The sequence below is a fragment of the Mobula birostris genome, chromosome 3, assembly GCF_030028105.1.
Source record: "Mobula birostris isolate sMobBir1 chromosome 3, sMobBir1.hap1, whole genome shotgun sequence".
Lineage (NCBI taxonomy): Eukaryota > Metazoa > Chordata > Chondrichthyes > Myliobatiformes > Myliobatidae > Mobula > Mobula birostris.
In genome coordinates this window covers 223,208,654-223,222,358 of record NC_092372.1, presented here as the reverse complement: position 1 = coordinate 223,222,358, position 13,705 = coordinate 223,208,654, and the positions used below count along the sequence as shown (strand labels likewise).

General features: G+C 47.0%; 1 protein-coding gene across 2 annotated transcripts in view; it reads left to right on the top strand.

Annotated features, from left to right (window-relative positions):
• gars1 (glycyl-tRNA synthetase 1) overlaps positions 1–12,214 on the top strand; it is a 39,300-nt gene extending 27,086 nt beyond the window's left edge. For both annotated transcript variants that reach the window (XM_072254213.1, XM_072254212.1), the window contains 6 exons: positions 802–946; positions 2,490–2,575; positions 5,427–5,536; positions 7,855–7,948; positions 8,204–8,394; positions 11,921–12,214. In XM_072254213.1, the coding sequence (XP_072110314.1) occupies positions 802–946; positions 2,490–2,575; positions 5,427–5,536; positions 7,855–7,948; positions 8,204–8,394; positions 11,921–12,037 (743 nt within the window). In that variant the 3' untranslated portion in view covers positions 12,038–12,214. The remainder of the gene's footprint in view (positions 1–801; positions 947–2,489; positions 2,576–5,426; positions 5,537–7,854; positions 7,949–8,203; positions 8,395–11,920) is intronic.
• Positions 12,215–13,705: the final 1,491 nt, after the last annotated feature.

Genomic DNA, 13,705 nt, shown 5'->3' with positions numbered 1-13,705 from the left:
GCCCGTGCAGCAGGCTCCCCCTCTCCACGCTGCTGATGAATGCAATGCAACAGCAGCATCGCAGAAGTTGCCAGTCAACGTAGGATTGCCTTAGGAACTCCAGCTTTGGACTTTCCCTCTGGGTTTACTCCCAAGGCCTCCCCCACGAATGTGTACAGTCGCTAAGGAGAGGAGGCTTGCGTTTGGTTTTCCTTCTACTTGAGGAGCCAGCTACAGCCGACGGCCCCTCATCTGTCTGAGCCCCACCTAACTCCACCTTTAAATATACCCAGTGAACTTGTGGACGTAGAACTCCTAAGAAACGTCTATGTACCTCAGTGTTAAATGATGGCCCTTCCTGTTCGTGATTCTCCCGCCTGGGCAGGTATCGCAACCCTGTCATAAACGCGAGATCCTGAAGATGCTGGAAATCCAGAGCAACCCGCACAACTCAGCAGGTCAGGCAGCATCTACAGAAAGAAATGTTTCGGACCGAGACCCTTCATCAGGACCAGAACGAAAGGGCTCAGAAGTCAGAATAAGAAAGTGAGGGAGGGGAGCACTGTGAACTGGCACGTGCTGGGTGAGACCAGCAAGGTGGGATGGAGTGAGGAGCTGGGAGGTGATGGGTAGAAAAAGCGAAGGACAGAAGAATGAATCTGATAGATGGCCATGGACCATAGGAGAAAGGGAAGGAAGACATTTTTTCTCTCCCATCCCACCCCATCAATTTTGTTCTTTTTTTTTTGCCCCCTTCCATAAACTAGAGGGGTGGAGTAGTTTTGGAGATGACGACAACCCTTCCCTTAACTGTAGTACACAAGACTGTCAGCGTTGTCCAATTCGAACCCAACAAGAGTGCCATTGGCAAGGAGTTCAAGAAGGAGGCCAAGATAGTGATGGAGTATTTGAGCGTTTGCGACGAATGTTACATCACTGAGAGGGAGAAGGAGCTGAACGAAAAGGGGTAAGAATCCCTAACCTTCCTGGTTTGGTGGGCACCGGATGGGTCGGTAATTATGTCTTGTTTGCCTGGGTGCAGCTGTCTGTCAGCCGAGCCACGTAGTGAAGCTATGCATCACTGAGCGGGCAGTGAATGCAGGCTCAGTAGGAGCTTTCCAAAGGAGAAGGGGGTAACTATTTGCAGTAATGAACAACCTGTTGGAGGCTTGACCAGGTGAGTTCCTCCAGCAGAATTTTTTCCAGGGTCTGCAGTCTCTTCTATCCAAATATGTTTAAAGCAGGGGTTCCCAACCCAGGGTCCATGGATCTCTCTGTTAATGTCTTAAAAAGGTTGGGACCCCTGGTTTAGAGAGTCAGCTAGAGTGGGCTTGATAAGAGAGCACTTTGAGTCAGTACAGGCACGAAGGGTTAGTAGTAAAGTCGAGTTTATTGTCATTTAACTATATATAATGTATGTAACCATATAATGTACAAACATTTGTATATAGAGACGAAGTTTTTCCAAACTGGGGTATAAAGCACAGTCATACACGTAACACACATAACACGCAATAACTTATGGCAAGGATAAGATCTACAGATGAATCACACATAAATAACAAATTAAAGAACATTATTAAATATTGTAAAGTATGGAACATATTAAGCAGTGACATCTTGAGTATGCTACGGCCGGGAGTTCAGAAGCCTAATGGCCTGGGGGAAGGAACTGTTCCTCATCCTGACCGTTCTTGTTTTTATGCTGCCCGATGGTAGAAAGTCAAAGAGGATGCTGGTTGGATGGGTGGGATCCTTAATAATACTAAGTGCTCCTGATAAATGTCCCCGATGGGTGGTAGGGAGACCCCTATGATCCTCTCAGCTGTTCTCTCAGTCCTTTGTAGGGACTTCTGGTCCGATGCTCGACTGCTCCCAGACCAGGTGGAGATGCAACTTGTCAGGACACTCTCAGTGGCTCCTGTAAAATGCAGACAAGACGGGGGTCAGGGAAGCTTTGCTTGCCTCAATCTTAGGAAATGGAGGTGCTGCTGTGCCAGCTTGTGAAGGGAGGTGATACTGAGGGACCTGGTGAGGTCTTCCTGGGAGTTCACATCACAGAACTTGGTACAATTAGCTCTCTCTACGGAGGAGCCATGTACTCGCAGAGGATGATGGTTTGTCTGCACCTTCCTGAAGTCCACGATTTCCTTTGTCTTCTCCATGTTCAGCCTCAAGTTGGCCTCCTTTTTGAAGGTGGGAGGAGACGTTATTCTTGGTGATTACTGAATCGAGGCAAGTTTGTCGTGTGAACAACCATATGAATGCACAGTTGCAATGAAAACTCTACTTTCAGCAGCATCACAGGCATTTACATTAAACAGCACTCATGGGTGGAAACCATAAATTAAACAGTTAGAACAAAGATAACAGTCCTTTTTTAGACCATAACACCTTGGAGAAGAATTAGGCCAGTTGGCCCACTGAGTCTGGTCTGCCATTCCATCCAGGCCTGGTCAGCTGAGTGTCCTTTGGCGGTTTGGAGTCTGACCATACTCCTCTCTCCGCAGGGAGTTTACTTTTGAGTCCGAAGGCAAAACGTTTACCCTGACGAAGAGCATGGTTGGAGTGAAGAGGTTTCAGAAGACCCTGCACGGTCAGTGAGTTCTCATTTTTAAAATAATGTACCCCATCTGACGGCTCTGTCCCCTCCACTCTATATCACACCAGTTCTTCCTATTTTCCTCAGTTGATACCATATCGTCGATGTTCCATATATCGTCTAGATAGGGTCCAGAGGCTGTGGAGAGTCTGCAGAGGGATATAGATAGGTTAAGTGAGTGGGCCAAAGTCTGGCAGATGGAATGCAACGTTGGTAAATGCGAGATCATCCACTTTAAAAGGAATAATAGAAGAGCAGATTATTATTTAAATGGTGAAAGATTGCAGCATGCTGTTGTGCAGAGGGACTTGGGAGTGCTTGTGCATGAATCGCAAAAAGTTGGCTTGCAAGTACAGCAGGTTATTAAGAAGGCAAACGGAATGATCTTATAGAAACATACAAAATTTTGAAAGGGATAGATAAGATATAAGTAGGAAAGTTGTTTCCATTGGTAGGTGGGACTAGAACTAGGGGACATTGCCTCAAGATTCAGGGGAGAAGATTTAGGATGGAGATGAGGAGAAATTGTTTTTCCCAGAGAGTGGTTAATCTGTGGAACTCTCTGCCCAGGGAAGCAGTTGAGACTTCTTCACTAAATATATTTAAGATACAATTAGATAGGTTCTTACATAGTAAGGGAATTAAGGGTTATGGGGAAAAGGCAGATAGATGGAGCTGAGTTTACAGACAGATCAGCCATGATTTTATTGAATGGCGGGGCAGGCTCGATGGGCCGGATGGCCTACTCCTCCTATTTCTTATGTTCTTATAAAGAGCTTTTGGCCCATTGGCCTTTTAAAAAGCAAGTACCATCTACAGGAGTTGGGATATAATGTTCAAGTTGTTACAAGATATTGGTGAGACCTACTTTGGAGTATTGTATGCAGTTATGGTCATCCACAGTACTGTGCAAAAGTCTTGGGCATGTATATGTAGCTAGGTGCCTAAGACTTGCACAGTATTGTAATTTATGTACTGCAACTGTATTGCTGCCACAAAAAAACAAATTTCATGACATATGAGTGATAAACCTGATTCTGATGTGGGTCTATTGTGGACTGAGTGGGAAGTGGGCAGGGAGAGGGGAATCATGGTTGGAAGTGGGGGAAGGGAGAGGGAAGTATCAGAGAGTCATTCTCTGTAATGATCAGTAAACCAGTTGTTTGGAGCCAAATGACCCAGCTGGTGTTTCGGAGCTGGGTTTGTCTGCACCCTCGCCAAGGTATAAGATTGAAAGAGCATAGAGAGAATTTGCAAAGCTTAAGAGATTCTAAGGTGAAAGAAAAGTGGAGGGCTATGTGAGGGAAGGATTTGATTCATCTTGGAGGAGGTTAAAGGGTGGCATTGTTTGCCGAAGAGCCTGTACTGTTTCATGTTGCTGGGACTTGAGGACCTGAGTTGTAAGGAAAGGTTGAATAGGTTAGGGCGTTATTCCCTGGAGTGTAGGGGAATGAGTGGAGTTATCAGACTATTGAATGGGGTCCTTGTACAATAAGATGGACTGTAGACCACACAATCTACCTTGTTTACCTGCACTGCACGCTCACTGTAACACTTTATTCTGCATTCTGTTATTGTTTTACCTTGTCCTACCCCAATGCACTGTGTAATGAATTGTTCAGAACGCAAGACAAGCTTTTCACTGTATCTCGGTACATATGACAATATTAAACACATTCCAATTATTGATGGGCAGCAGGGAATTGCTGGACAGAAAGGCCTGCTTCTATGCTGTATTCCTGACTCTGTCATGATATCGTAGAACATGAAATAGTATAGCACAGCCCTTTCTCCCCCCCCCCCCCACCTAGCCCTCCAGTGGTCAATCATCCATGTGTCTACCTGAGTCCTTTATGTTCTGCTAATGTATCTGCCTTTATATCACCACCCCAGGCAGTGTGTTCCACATACCTGCCAATGTATGTTTGAAGAAAAACTCACCTCTGACATCACCACACTTTCCCATGCTTTCCTCTAATCACCTTAAGATTATTCCCTCTTATATTACCTATTTCTGCCCTGAGGGAAAAATTTGTGACTCTGCACTCTCTCTGTACCTACTATCATGCACACTTCTATCTCATCCTCTCTCACTCCAAAGCGAAAAGCCCCAGCTTGCTCAACTTGTCGTCACAATCCAGGCAGCATCCTGGTAAATCTTTGCACCCCCCCTAGAGCTTCTACATCCTTTCTGAGGTGAGCAGAACTGAACATGGCACTCCCAAGTGTGGTCTGAGCAGAGTTTGATAGAGTTGTAATATTTCCTTACAGCCCTGAACTCAGTCCTCCAGGTAACCATAAACCTTCTAAACACCCTATTAACTTGCATGGCAACTTTGAGGGACCGAGGGACCTATGGACATGGACCCCAAGATCCCTCTGTTCCTCCACGGGGGTGATTGATTAGAATTATTGATCACATGTACTTCGAAACGTACAGTGAAGTGCATCGTTTGTGTCAACAACCAACACAGTCCGAGTGTGTGCTGGGGGCAGCCCGCGAATGTCCTCACACTTCTGGTATCAACATAACATGGCCACAGCTGACTAACCATAACCCATATCTTTGGGATGATGGAGGAAGCTGCAGCACCCAGAGTCACGTACAGACTCCTTTTAGACAGCAGTGACAATTGAACCCTGATGGCTGGTGCTGAGACAGTCTAACGCTAACCTCTACACTAGTGTGCAACCCCAGTGTGCAGCTTTTTACAATTAATTCTCCCATCCATCCAGCTGCAGGTGGAATATTTGACCGTGTCTGTCGGTGTTAACAGTGACCAGGTTTAGTTGCCCCCTGCAGCCGAGCTAACAGTAACGGTGCTTTCTGTTTGCATTGCTTCAGTTGAGGAGATCATTCCCAGTGTGATTGAGCCGTCCTTTGGCATCGGGAGGATCATGTACACAGTGTTTGAGCACACGTTCAACATCCGGGCTGGTGACGAGCAGAGAACGGTAAGGTCACCCACCTCCACTCCTTGGTGTGGGTGGGGAGGGGAAGAGAGCCCGGGGCTGGCAGAGGAGTGTGAGGACCACACCCGGCCTGTCCAGCAGTCAGGCTCAAGTTTAACTGTTACTCAACCATACAGCTAAACGAAGCAGTGTTTCTCCAGGGCCAAGGTGCAAAACACAGAACCAACAGTCACCCACAGCACAAATAGCAGAAAAACATAGTTAGAAAACATGTACAATATGTGATCATACAGCCCAGGGCACTGAGTAAATTAGCTTGTAGATTGACGGTGCATGCCGATCTTGTCCTGCAGCCACATTTCTTCAAGACGAGCTCCCAGCAATACTCCAACAAAATGGAGCAGTAATGTGTTTGGCAGGGATGGGGAGTAGTCACTGTGGTCTCTGGCTGAATCGGTGGCAGAAATTCCCACCACAGAAGAGAGAGTTTGGGGACATGAAAAGAGGAGATCCTTGAGCTTGGAATGTCAATGTTACTGGTTCAGAGGCTCGATCCAAAACGGCACCAATTCCTCTCCCTTGGATGCTGCTCGACCCCCAGAACTCCCCACAGTTTGTTTTAGATCGCAAGACGTAGGAGCAGAATTCAGCCCGTCAAGTCTCCTCCACCATTCAATCATGGCTAATTTGTTATCCTGCTTAACCCCATTCTTCTGCTGTCTCCCCGTACCTTTGACACCCAAGAACTATCAACCTCTGCTTTAAATATACCCAGTGATTTGGGCTCCACAGCAGTCCATGGCAATGAATTCCACAAATTCATCACCCTCTGGCTAAAGAAATTCCTTATCATCTCTGTTCTAAATGGATTTCTCTCCACGCGACCTTGGATAACCTGGACAATACAAATACCTATGTCAGGATGCTGTTCATTTTGTACAGCTCAGCGTTTAATACCATCATCCCAACAATCCTGACTGAGAAGTTACGGATCCTGGGTCTTTGTACCTCCCTCTGCAATTGGATCCTCGACTTCCTAACTGGAAGACCACAATCTGTGTGGATTGGTGATAACATCTCCACCTCGCTGGCAGTTAACACTGGCACACCTCAGTTGTGCTTCTCCCACTGCTCTACTCTCTCTACACTCATGACGTGTGGCTAGGCACAACTCAAATATCATCTTTCACTTTGCCTATGATACAACCATCGTTGGCAGAATCTCAGATGGAGATGAGAGGGCGTGCAGGAGTGAGATGTACCAGCTAGTGGACTGGTGTCAGAGTAACAACCTTGTACTCAGCGTCAGTAAGACCAAAGAGCTGATTGTGGACTTCATGAAGGATGAGATGAGGGAATACAAACCAATCCTCATAGAGGGATCAGAAGTGGAGAGAGTGAGCAATTTCAAGTTCCTGGGTGTCAAGATCTCTGAGGATCTAACCTGGTCCCAACATATTGACGCAGCTATATAGAAGGCAAGGCAGCAGCTATACTTCATCAGGAACTTGAGATTTGATTTGTCACCTAAAACAGTGGTCCCCAACCACCAGGCCGCGAGAAAACGATATGATTTGGGTCTGTAAGAATATTGTCAATATTAAACCAGTCCGCGGTGTGCAAAAGGTTGGGGACCCCTGACCTAAAACACTCAAACGTCTACAGATGTCCCGTGAAGAGCATTCTGACTGGCTGTGTCACTGTGTGGTATGGGGGGGGGTTACTGCGCAGGATCGTAGCAAGCTGCTGACGGTCGTAAAGTTAGTCAGCTCCATCATGGGTACTGGCCTCCATAGTACCCAGGACATCTTCAATGAGCAGTGCCTCAGAATTCAGGAGCAGTTTCTTTCCCTCTGCCATCCAGTTTCTAAATGGACATTGAACCCCTGAACATGAGATCACTACTTTTTAAAGTTTGTTTTTGTGCTGCTTCTCTTAACCATTTAGTATACTGGCTGTATTTCAATTTTTGTTCTGTATTTATCATGTATTGCAGTGTACTGCTGCCACAAAGTTAACAACATTTCACAACGTGCCAAAAATATTAAATCTGATTCTCATACCTCTATTCTGAGGCTGTGCCCTCTTGTCCCAGACTCCCCCTCTACCAGAAACGTCCTCTCCATGTCTGCTCTATCTAGGCCTTTCAGTAATCAGTAGAATTTTCTAAACTCCAGTGAGGACAGCCATAAAACACTGATCCTTTCATTTCTGGAATAATTTTTGTTTTGTATTTCAAATTCTGAGAGGTGAATTGGGCATGGGCTGGGAATGGGATGTCTTGGGTTGACATGCAGTTAATGCTACTGCCTGTAACGTATAATTTCTCTCATCTTTGTTCCTTCTGTTTCCCTCCGCAGTACTTCAGTTTCCCAGCGACTGTGGCTCCCTACAAATGCTCTGTGCTCCCACTCAGTCAAAACCAGGAGTTTGCTCCGTTTGTGAAGGAATTGGGTGAGTAACGGGTAATCAAGATGCAGTTGAGGCTCTGCACAATCAGTGTCGACAGGAGCCTTCCAGCAGCTGCATCTTTGTGCAGTTCTCTGGCCAGGTTTGTTTTCTTCCACCCCCAGAATCAAGACAGAGTGTGAAGTGGCTGGAGAGGGAGGGCGGGTGTTTGACGTGTGTTTGTAGGTGGGATCTCTGGAGATGGGGAGGTGGGTCTGGGGCCGGACACTCTGCTAATGGTGCTGTCTACGATCTCCCCAGCCGAGGCACTGACACGACACGGGGTCTCCCACAAGGTAGATGACTCATCGGGCTCCATCGGCAGGCGCTACGCCAGGACGGACGAGATTGGCGTGGCCTTCGGCATAACCATCGACTTCGACACAGTGAACAAGGTGCCGCACACGGCCACGCTGAGGGAGCGGGACTCGATGCGGCAGATCCGGGCGGAGGTAGGCATGGCGCACGTTCACTCCTCGCCCTTGTCTCGTACCTCCTGTTACCGTGAGTGTACAAACATCAGTGCCACAGTGAGGGACGGTGACAGTGTGTGGGTCACAGAGCACAGGCAGGGTGCAACCACTATACCACATAAAAGGTCTCTACTCTGTCAGCTTTTGCTTCCTTCAGCCAGCTGCTGCAGAGCACTTCAGTTTGAAGATGGAATGTAGAACAGTACAGGCCCTTCGGCCATGATGTAGTGTGGACCTTTTAACCTTCTCCAAGATCAATCTGCCCCTTCGCTCCCACATAACCCTCCATTTTTCTATCATCCATGTGCCTATTTGAGGTTCTTAAGTGTCCCTAATGTTCCCCCTCGTATTCGCCATTTCGGCCCTGAGGAAGAGATCTGTGGTTTTGCTTTCTATCATTCTTGTGCACCTTTATCAAGTCACATTTTACCCTCATCCACTCCAAAGTGAAAAACCTTTGCTTGCTAAACCTATCCTCATAATGCATGATCTCTGATCCCGGCACCATCCTGGTAAGTCTCCTCTGCACCCTCTCTAAAGCTCCCACATCCTTCCCATAATGAGGTGACCAATGCCCTTGTGAGATTGTCTGCCTGGTGAAAGTGGTTGTATAACCAGGACTTGTGATGTGCACCAGCTGTTCCCATGGTTCACGTGACCCTGATCGAGGGGCTAAGCAGGTGCTACACCTTGCCCCAGGGTGATCTGCAGGCGAGTGGAGGGAAGGAGTGCCTTGTGCCTCCTTTGGTAGAGACGTACCTCCACACCACCACTCATGGTGTCTAACCAAGAGTTTATCGAGCTGCAACCTTACCTCGCAGCTCTTGAACTCAGTCCCCTGACTGCTGAAGCACAACATACCATATGCCTCTTGAGCGCCTTTTCAATTTGGGCAGCAACTTCAGGGGATCTGTGGATATGGACCCCAAGGTCCCTTTGTTCCTCCACACAGAATGCTGCCTGTAACTTTGGACACTGCCTTCACATTTGACCATGCCAAATGAATCACTTCACTCTTTTCTGGACGGAACACCATTTGCCACTTTTCAGCACAACTCTGCACCCTGTCGATGTCCCGCTGTATCCTACAACAACCCTCCTCACTATCCACAACTCCTCCAAGCTTTCCTCACTCACTCAGATCAGCAGCTCTTCCTAGTGCTCTGCTCTGTCGTCCTGCCTCTCCTGTTGCTCCCTCAGCTTCTTACAGTGTTATTATCCACGTTCCTCTGATTTCCTGGAACTTGCTTGCCTTGTGTGGAGGAATTGTACAGCACAGAAGCAGGCCCTTTGGCCCATCATTTCTTTGCTGGCCCAATATAGAAATGCCATTTGCAACATTGAACAGTACAGAACTTGAACACGCCTTTTGGCCCAGTGTGCACTGAATCTGATCCTAGAGTAATCCTAATCCTATCTATCTGCACGTGATCTATAATCCCTCCATTCCCTAAACATGTCTATCATACCTGTTTCCACCACCTCCCCTGATACCTTCTGTGTTTAAAGCAAAAACCTCTCCTCAATCTCCTTTCAGACTTTGTTTTATAATCCTGCTCAAGCTCTCAGGTTTTCTTCTGCCAATCTCTTAAATTTAAATAAGCTCCCTCGAAAGGTAATTGGCAGGTCAGATTTTTTTGAACTACACGGTGGAACTCAATAGCAAAGCTGCAAAGGCTGATTTATACTTCTGCGTCAAATCAATGCCGTAGATACGGCGTCGCCGCGAACCCTACGCGGATCCCTACGCCGTAGCCTGTCGTGCATCTCTCCAAAAATGTAACTACGTGTTGCGGCGACGCAGACCGCAACAACTGTGATTGGTCCGCTTGGTAGCATCGCATTTCCTCCTACGCTGCAATAGCTTCCCATTGGGCGACTGAAGGGCAGGGAAGGAACTCTGGCTGCAATGCTTTCCATAAAGCTTTACAGACCTCCGACATCATGGAGGACACATTTCCCTTTTACGAAAAATGACGCTTGCTTTAAATTTGTTTACCCCAAGAAAGACTACCATGACCATGAAGCCTTGCACCGGCAGGTGTGTGCGCATGCGCGACGTGCCGGAATTGCAGAGCGACGCGGACACACCAACGCACAAGTATAAATGTTCACAACCCGCGTAGGCCACTTGTGTAGGTGACGGCGTCCATTTGACGCAGAAGTATAAATAAGCCTTAAGGGCTGCAGACTCGGTTGACACTTTTCAATGCCAGCTCAACCCTATTTATCTTACCTTGCTTTTAACTTACATCTTTTCATGTTTGCACTTTTATCCCATGTAAAGCACTGAGCTACATTGTCCGTGTAAAAAGTGCTCTATAAATTTATTATTATGACCACCTTGTGGTCTGTGGAGTACCGGAGGCTGAGGGGAGGTCTGATAAGATTGAGAACATAGAGCAGACAGGGAGTATCTGTTTCCCAGGGTTGTAATGTCTGATACCAGAGGTCAGGCACTGAAGGTGAGAGGGGGTAATTTCAAAGCAGATATGAGGGGCAAGTTTTTTCAGTGATGGGCACCTGGAATGCACTATCTGGGGTGGTGGTAGTGGCAGATAATTTGAGACTGTTAGACAGGAAAGTGAGGAAAATGGAAGAATATGCACACTGTGCAGGCAGAAAGGATTAGTTTAGTTGGCCATTTGATTATTAATTTATTTGGTTGGGCACAACATTGTGGGCCGAAGGGCCTGTTCCTGGGCTGTAAGGTTAGGTTACCTCTGTGCTCTGAACATCCACCCGATTTTATAACCATCTTAGCAGGTGTCTCCTCAGCCTTTGCTCCAGAGAAAATAATCCCAAATTTGTCCAATCTCTCCCTCTAATCTTGGTAACATCCTGGTGAACCTCTTCCGCACCATCTCCAAAACCTCCACGTCCTTCTTGTTTGACTCGATTTAGCTCCATAGCCACCTTTCCACTGGCAGTTCAAGTGCTTGTCCCAATGTGAGACTCTGGGGGCAGGTAGGGGGTGTGGGTAATGGTCACTGTTTCTGAAAGCCCTGGCCTTCAGCCGGTCACTCCACAGGAAGAGTGAACGTGGTGCCCTGTCTTATCACAGAGCCGCTGCCGTTACTACGCGTGTACTGTGCTGTACCACGGAGAGTGTTCTCGCTGGATGCATCGCCATCTGGTCACTGGAAAAGTTGTGAACTCAGCCGGTCCGTCATGGACACCAGCCTTCCCAGCATCAAGGTTGTCTTCAAAAGGCGATGCCTGATCTGCATTCCCCGCGAGGGACGTGGTACAGGAGCCTGAAGACCCACACTCAATGTTTTAGGGACAGTTTCCTCCCCGCGGCCATCAGATGTCTGAATGGACAATGAACCCATGTACACTATCTCACTGTTTCTTTCTTTTTGCTCTCGTTGTGCACAACTTAATTTACATATTGTAATTTATATTTTTTAATTTGTATTGCAATGTACTGCTGCACAAAGCAGCATATTTCATGACATGCCAGACATATTTCTGATTGTGTTTCTGCTGTTGTTTCTGACAGATTTCAGAACTGCCCCAAGTTATCAGAGATCTATCCAATGGCTTGATGACCTGGGCTGACGTCGAGGCGAAGTACCCCTTATTTGAGGGCCAAGAAACCAGCAAGAAAGAAAATTAACCCTCCCATACCTAGCACAGGTTGGGAGCCAGTGCCAGTGGGTAGCTTCAGTGACATCAATCAACAAGGACTGGACAAAGTGTATTAAAGAACCAGTGACTCTCATCCAGCAAACATCAGCCCATTCCTATGACCACAGAACTTAACTGTGTTCTCGGCAATAAAGTCTGAAAGGGATTCGAATGACTGTTCTTTCTGCTATTCAACTCTGAGGGCTTCATTGTCACCGAACAGTAGGTTCACAGGCTTGTACAGCACCTAAGCAGGCTCTTCAGCCCAACTAGTCCCTGCTGACTGGTGCCTATTTACACCATAAGGTGTAGGAGCAGAATTAGGCCATTTGGCCCATCAAATCTACTCTGCCATTTCATCATGGCTGATCCATTTTCCCTCTCAGCCCCAATCTCCTGCCTCTTCTCCCCCCCCCACCCAACCCCGTATCCCTTCATGCCCTGACCAATCATGAATCTATCAACCTCTGCCTTAACAGTGGCCTCCACCACTGCCTGTGGCAACAAATTCCACGGATTCACTACTCTTCAGCTCAAAAAATTCCTTCTCAACTCCATTCTAAAAGGACGCCCCTCTATTCTGAGGCTGTGACCTCTGGTCTTAGACTCTCCCACCATAGGAAACATCCTCTCCACATCCACTCTGTCAAGACCTTTCACGATTCAATAGGTTTCGTTGCATCCTAGCTTTTGAAATGAATGCCAACATTACATTTGCCTTTCTCACCACAGACTCTACCTGCAACTTAACCTTTATGGAATCCTGCTCCTAATTCTTTTGCGTTTTTTCTCCATTCAGAAAATAGTCAACCTTTTCATTTCTTCTACCTAAGTGCACGACCATACACTTCCCAACACCTGTACTCCATCTGCCATTTCTTTGCCCATCTGTCCAAGTCCTTCTGTAGCCACTCTACTTCAAAACCACTTGCCCCTCCACCGATCTTCATATCTTACAATAAAGCCATCAATTCAGTCATCCAGGTCATGGACATATAATGTAAACATTGAGCTAGTCCTATTTGCTTGTTTGGCCCATATTCCTCTAAACCCTTCCTATCCAACAACCTGTAAAATTAATTACCTAACAGTTTGCTCTATACACCTACCCTGCTCCGTGGGGAAAATTTGCCTCTCAGGTACCCATTAAATTTTAAACACAGGAGATTTTGATGTTGGAAATCCAGAACAACGCGCACACGGTGCTGGAGGAACTCAGCTGATCAGGCAGCATCTATGCAGGGGAATAAATGAAGGATCTGGGCCCAAAACATCGACTGTTTTTCCCCTCCATAGATGCTGCCTGACCTGCTGAATTCCTCCAGCATTTTGTGTGCTCCCCTTAAAAATCTTCCCCTCTCACCTTCAACCTGTGCCCTCTATCTAGTTTTTTTAAAAAAGATTCACAAAAGGTTTTAACTTCTCACCTTACACCTATATCAAGTATTCGACACACCTTGAGGAGAAAGACACGCCACCCTATCTGTGCCTCTTCTCACCTCACAAATTCAGAAAACATCCTGGTCAGCTTCTGCTCCTTCCCCAAAGCCTCCGCGTGCTTGCTGTTGACTGGATGGTTCATAGCCACCTTCCCATTGGAATTGTAAATGCTCTTCCAGATGCTCCTTAAATATTGAGAGACTCTGGAGGTACTGGT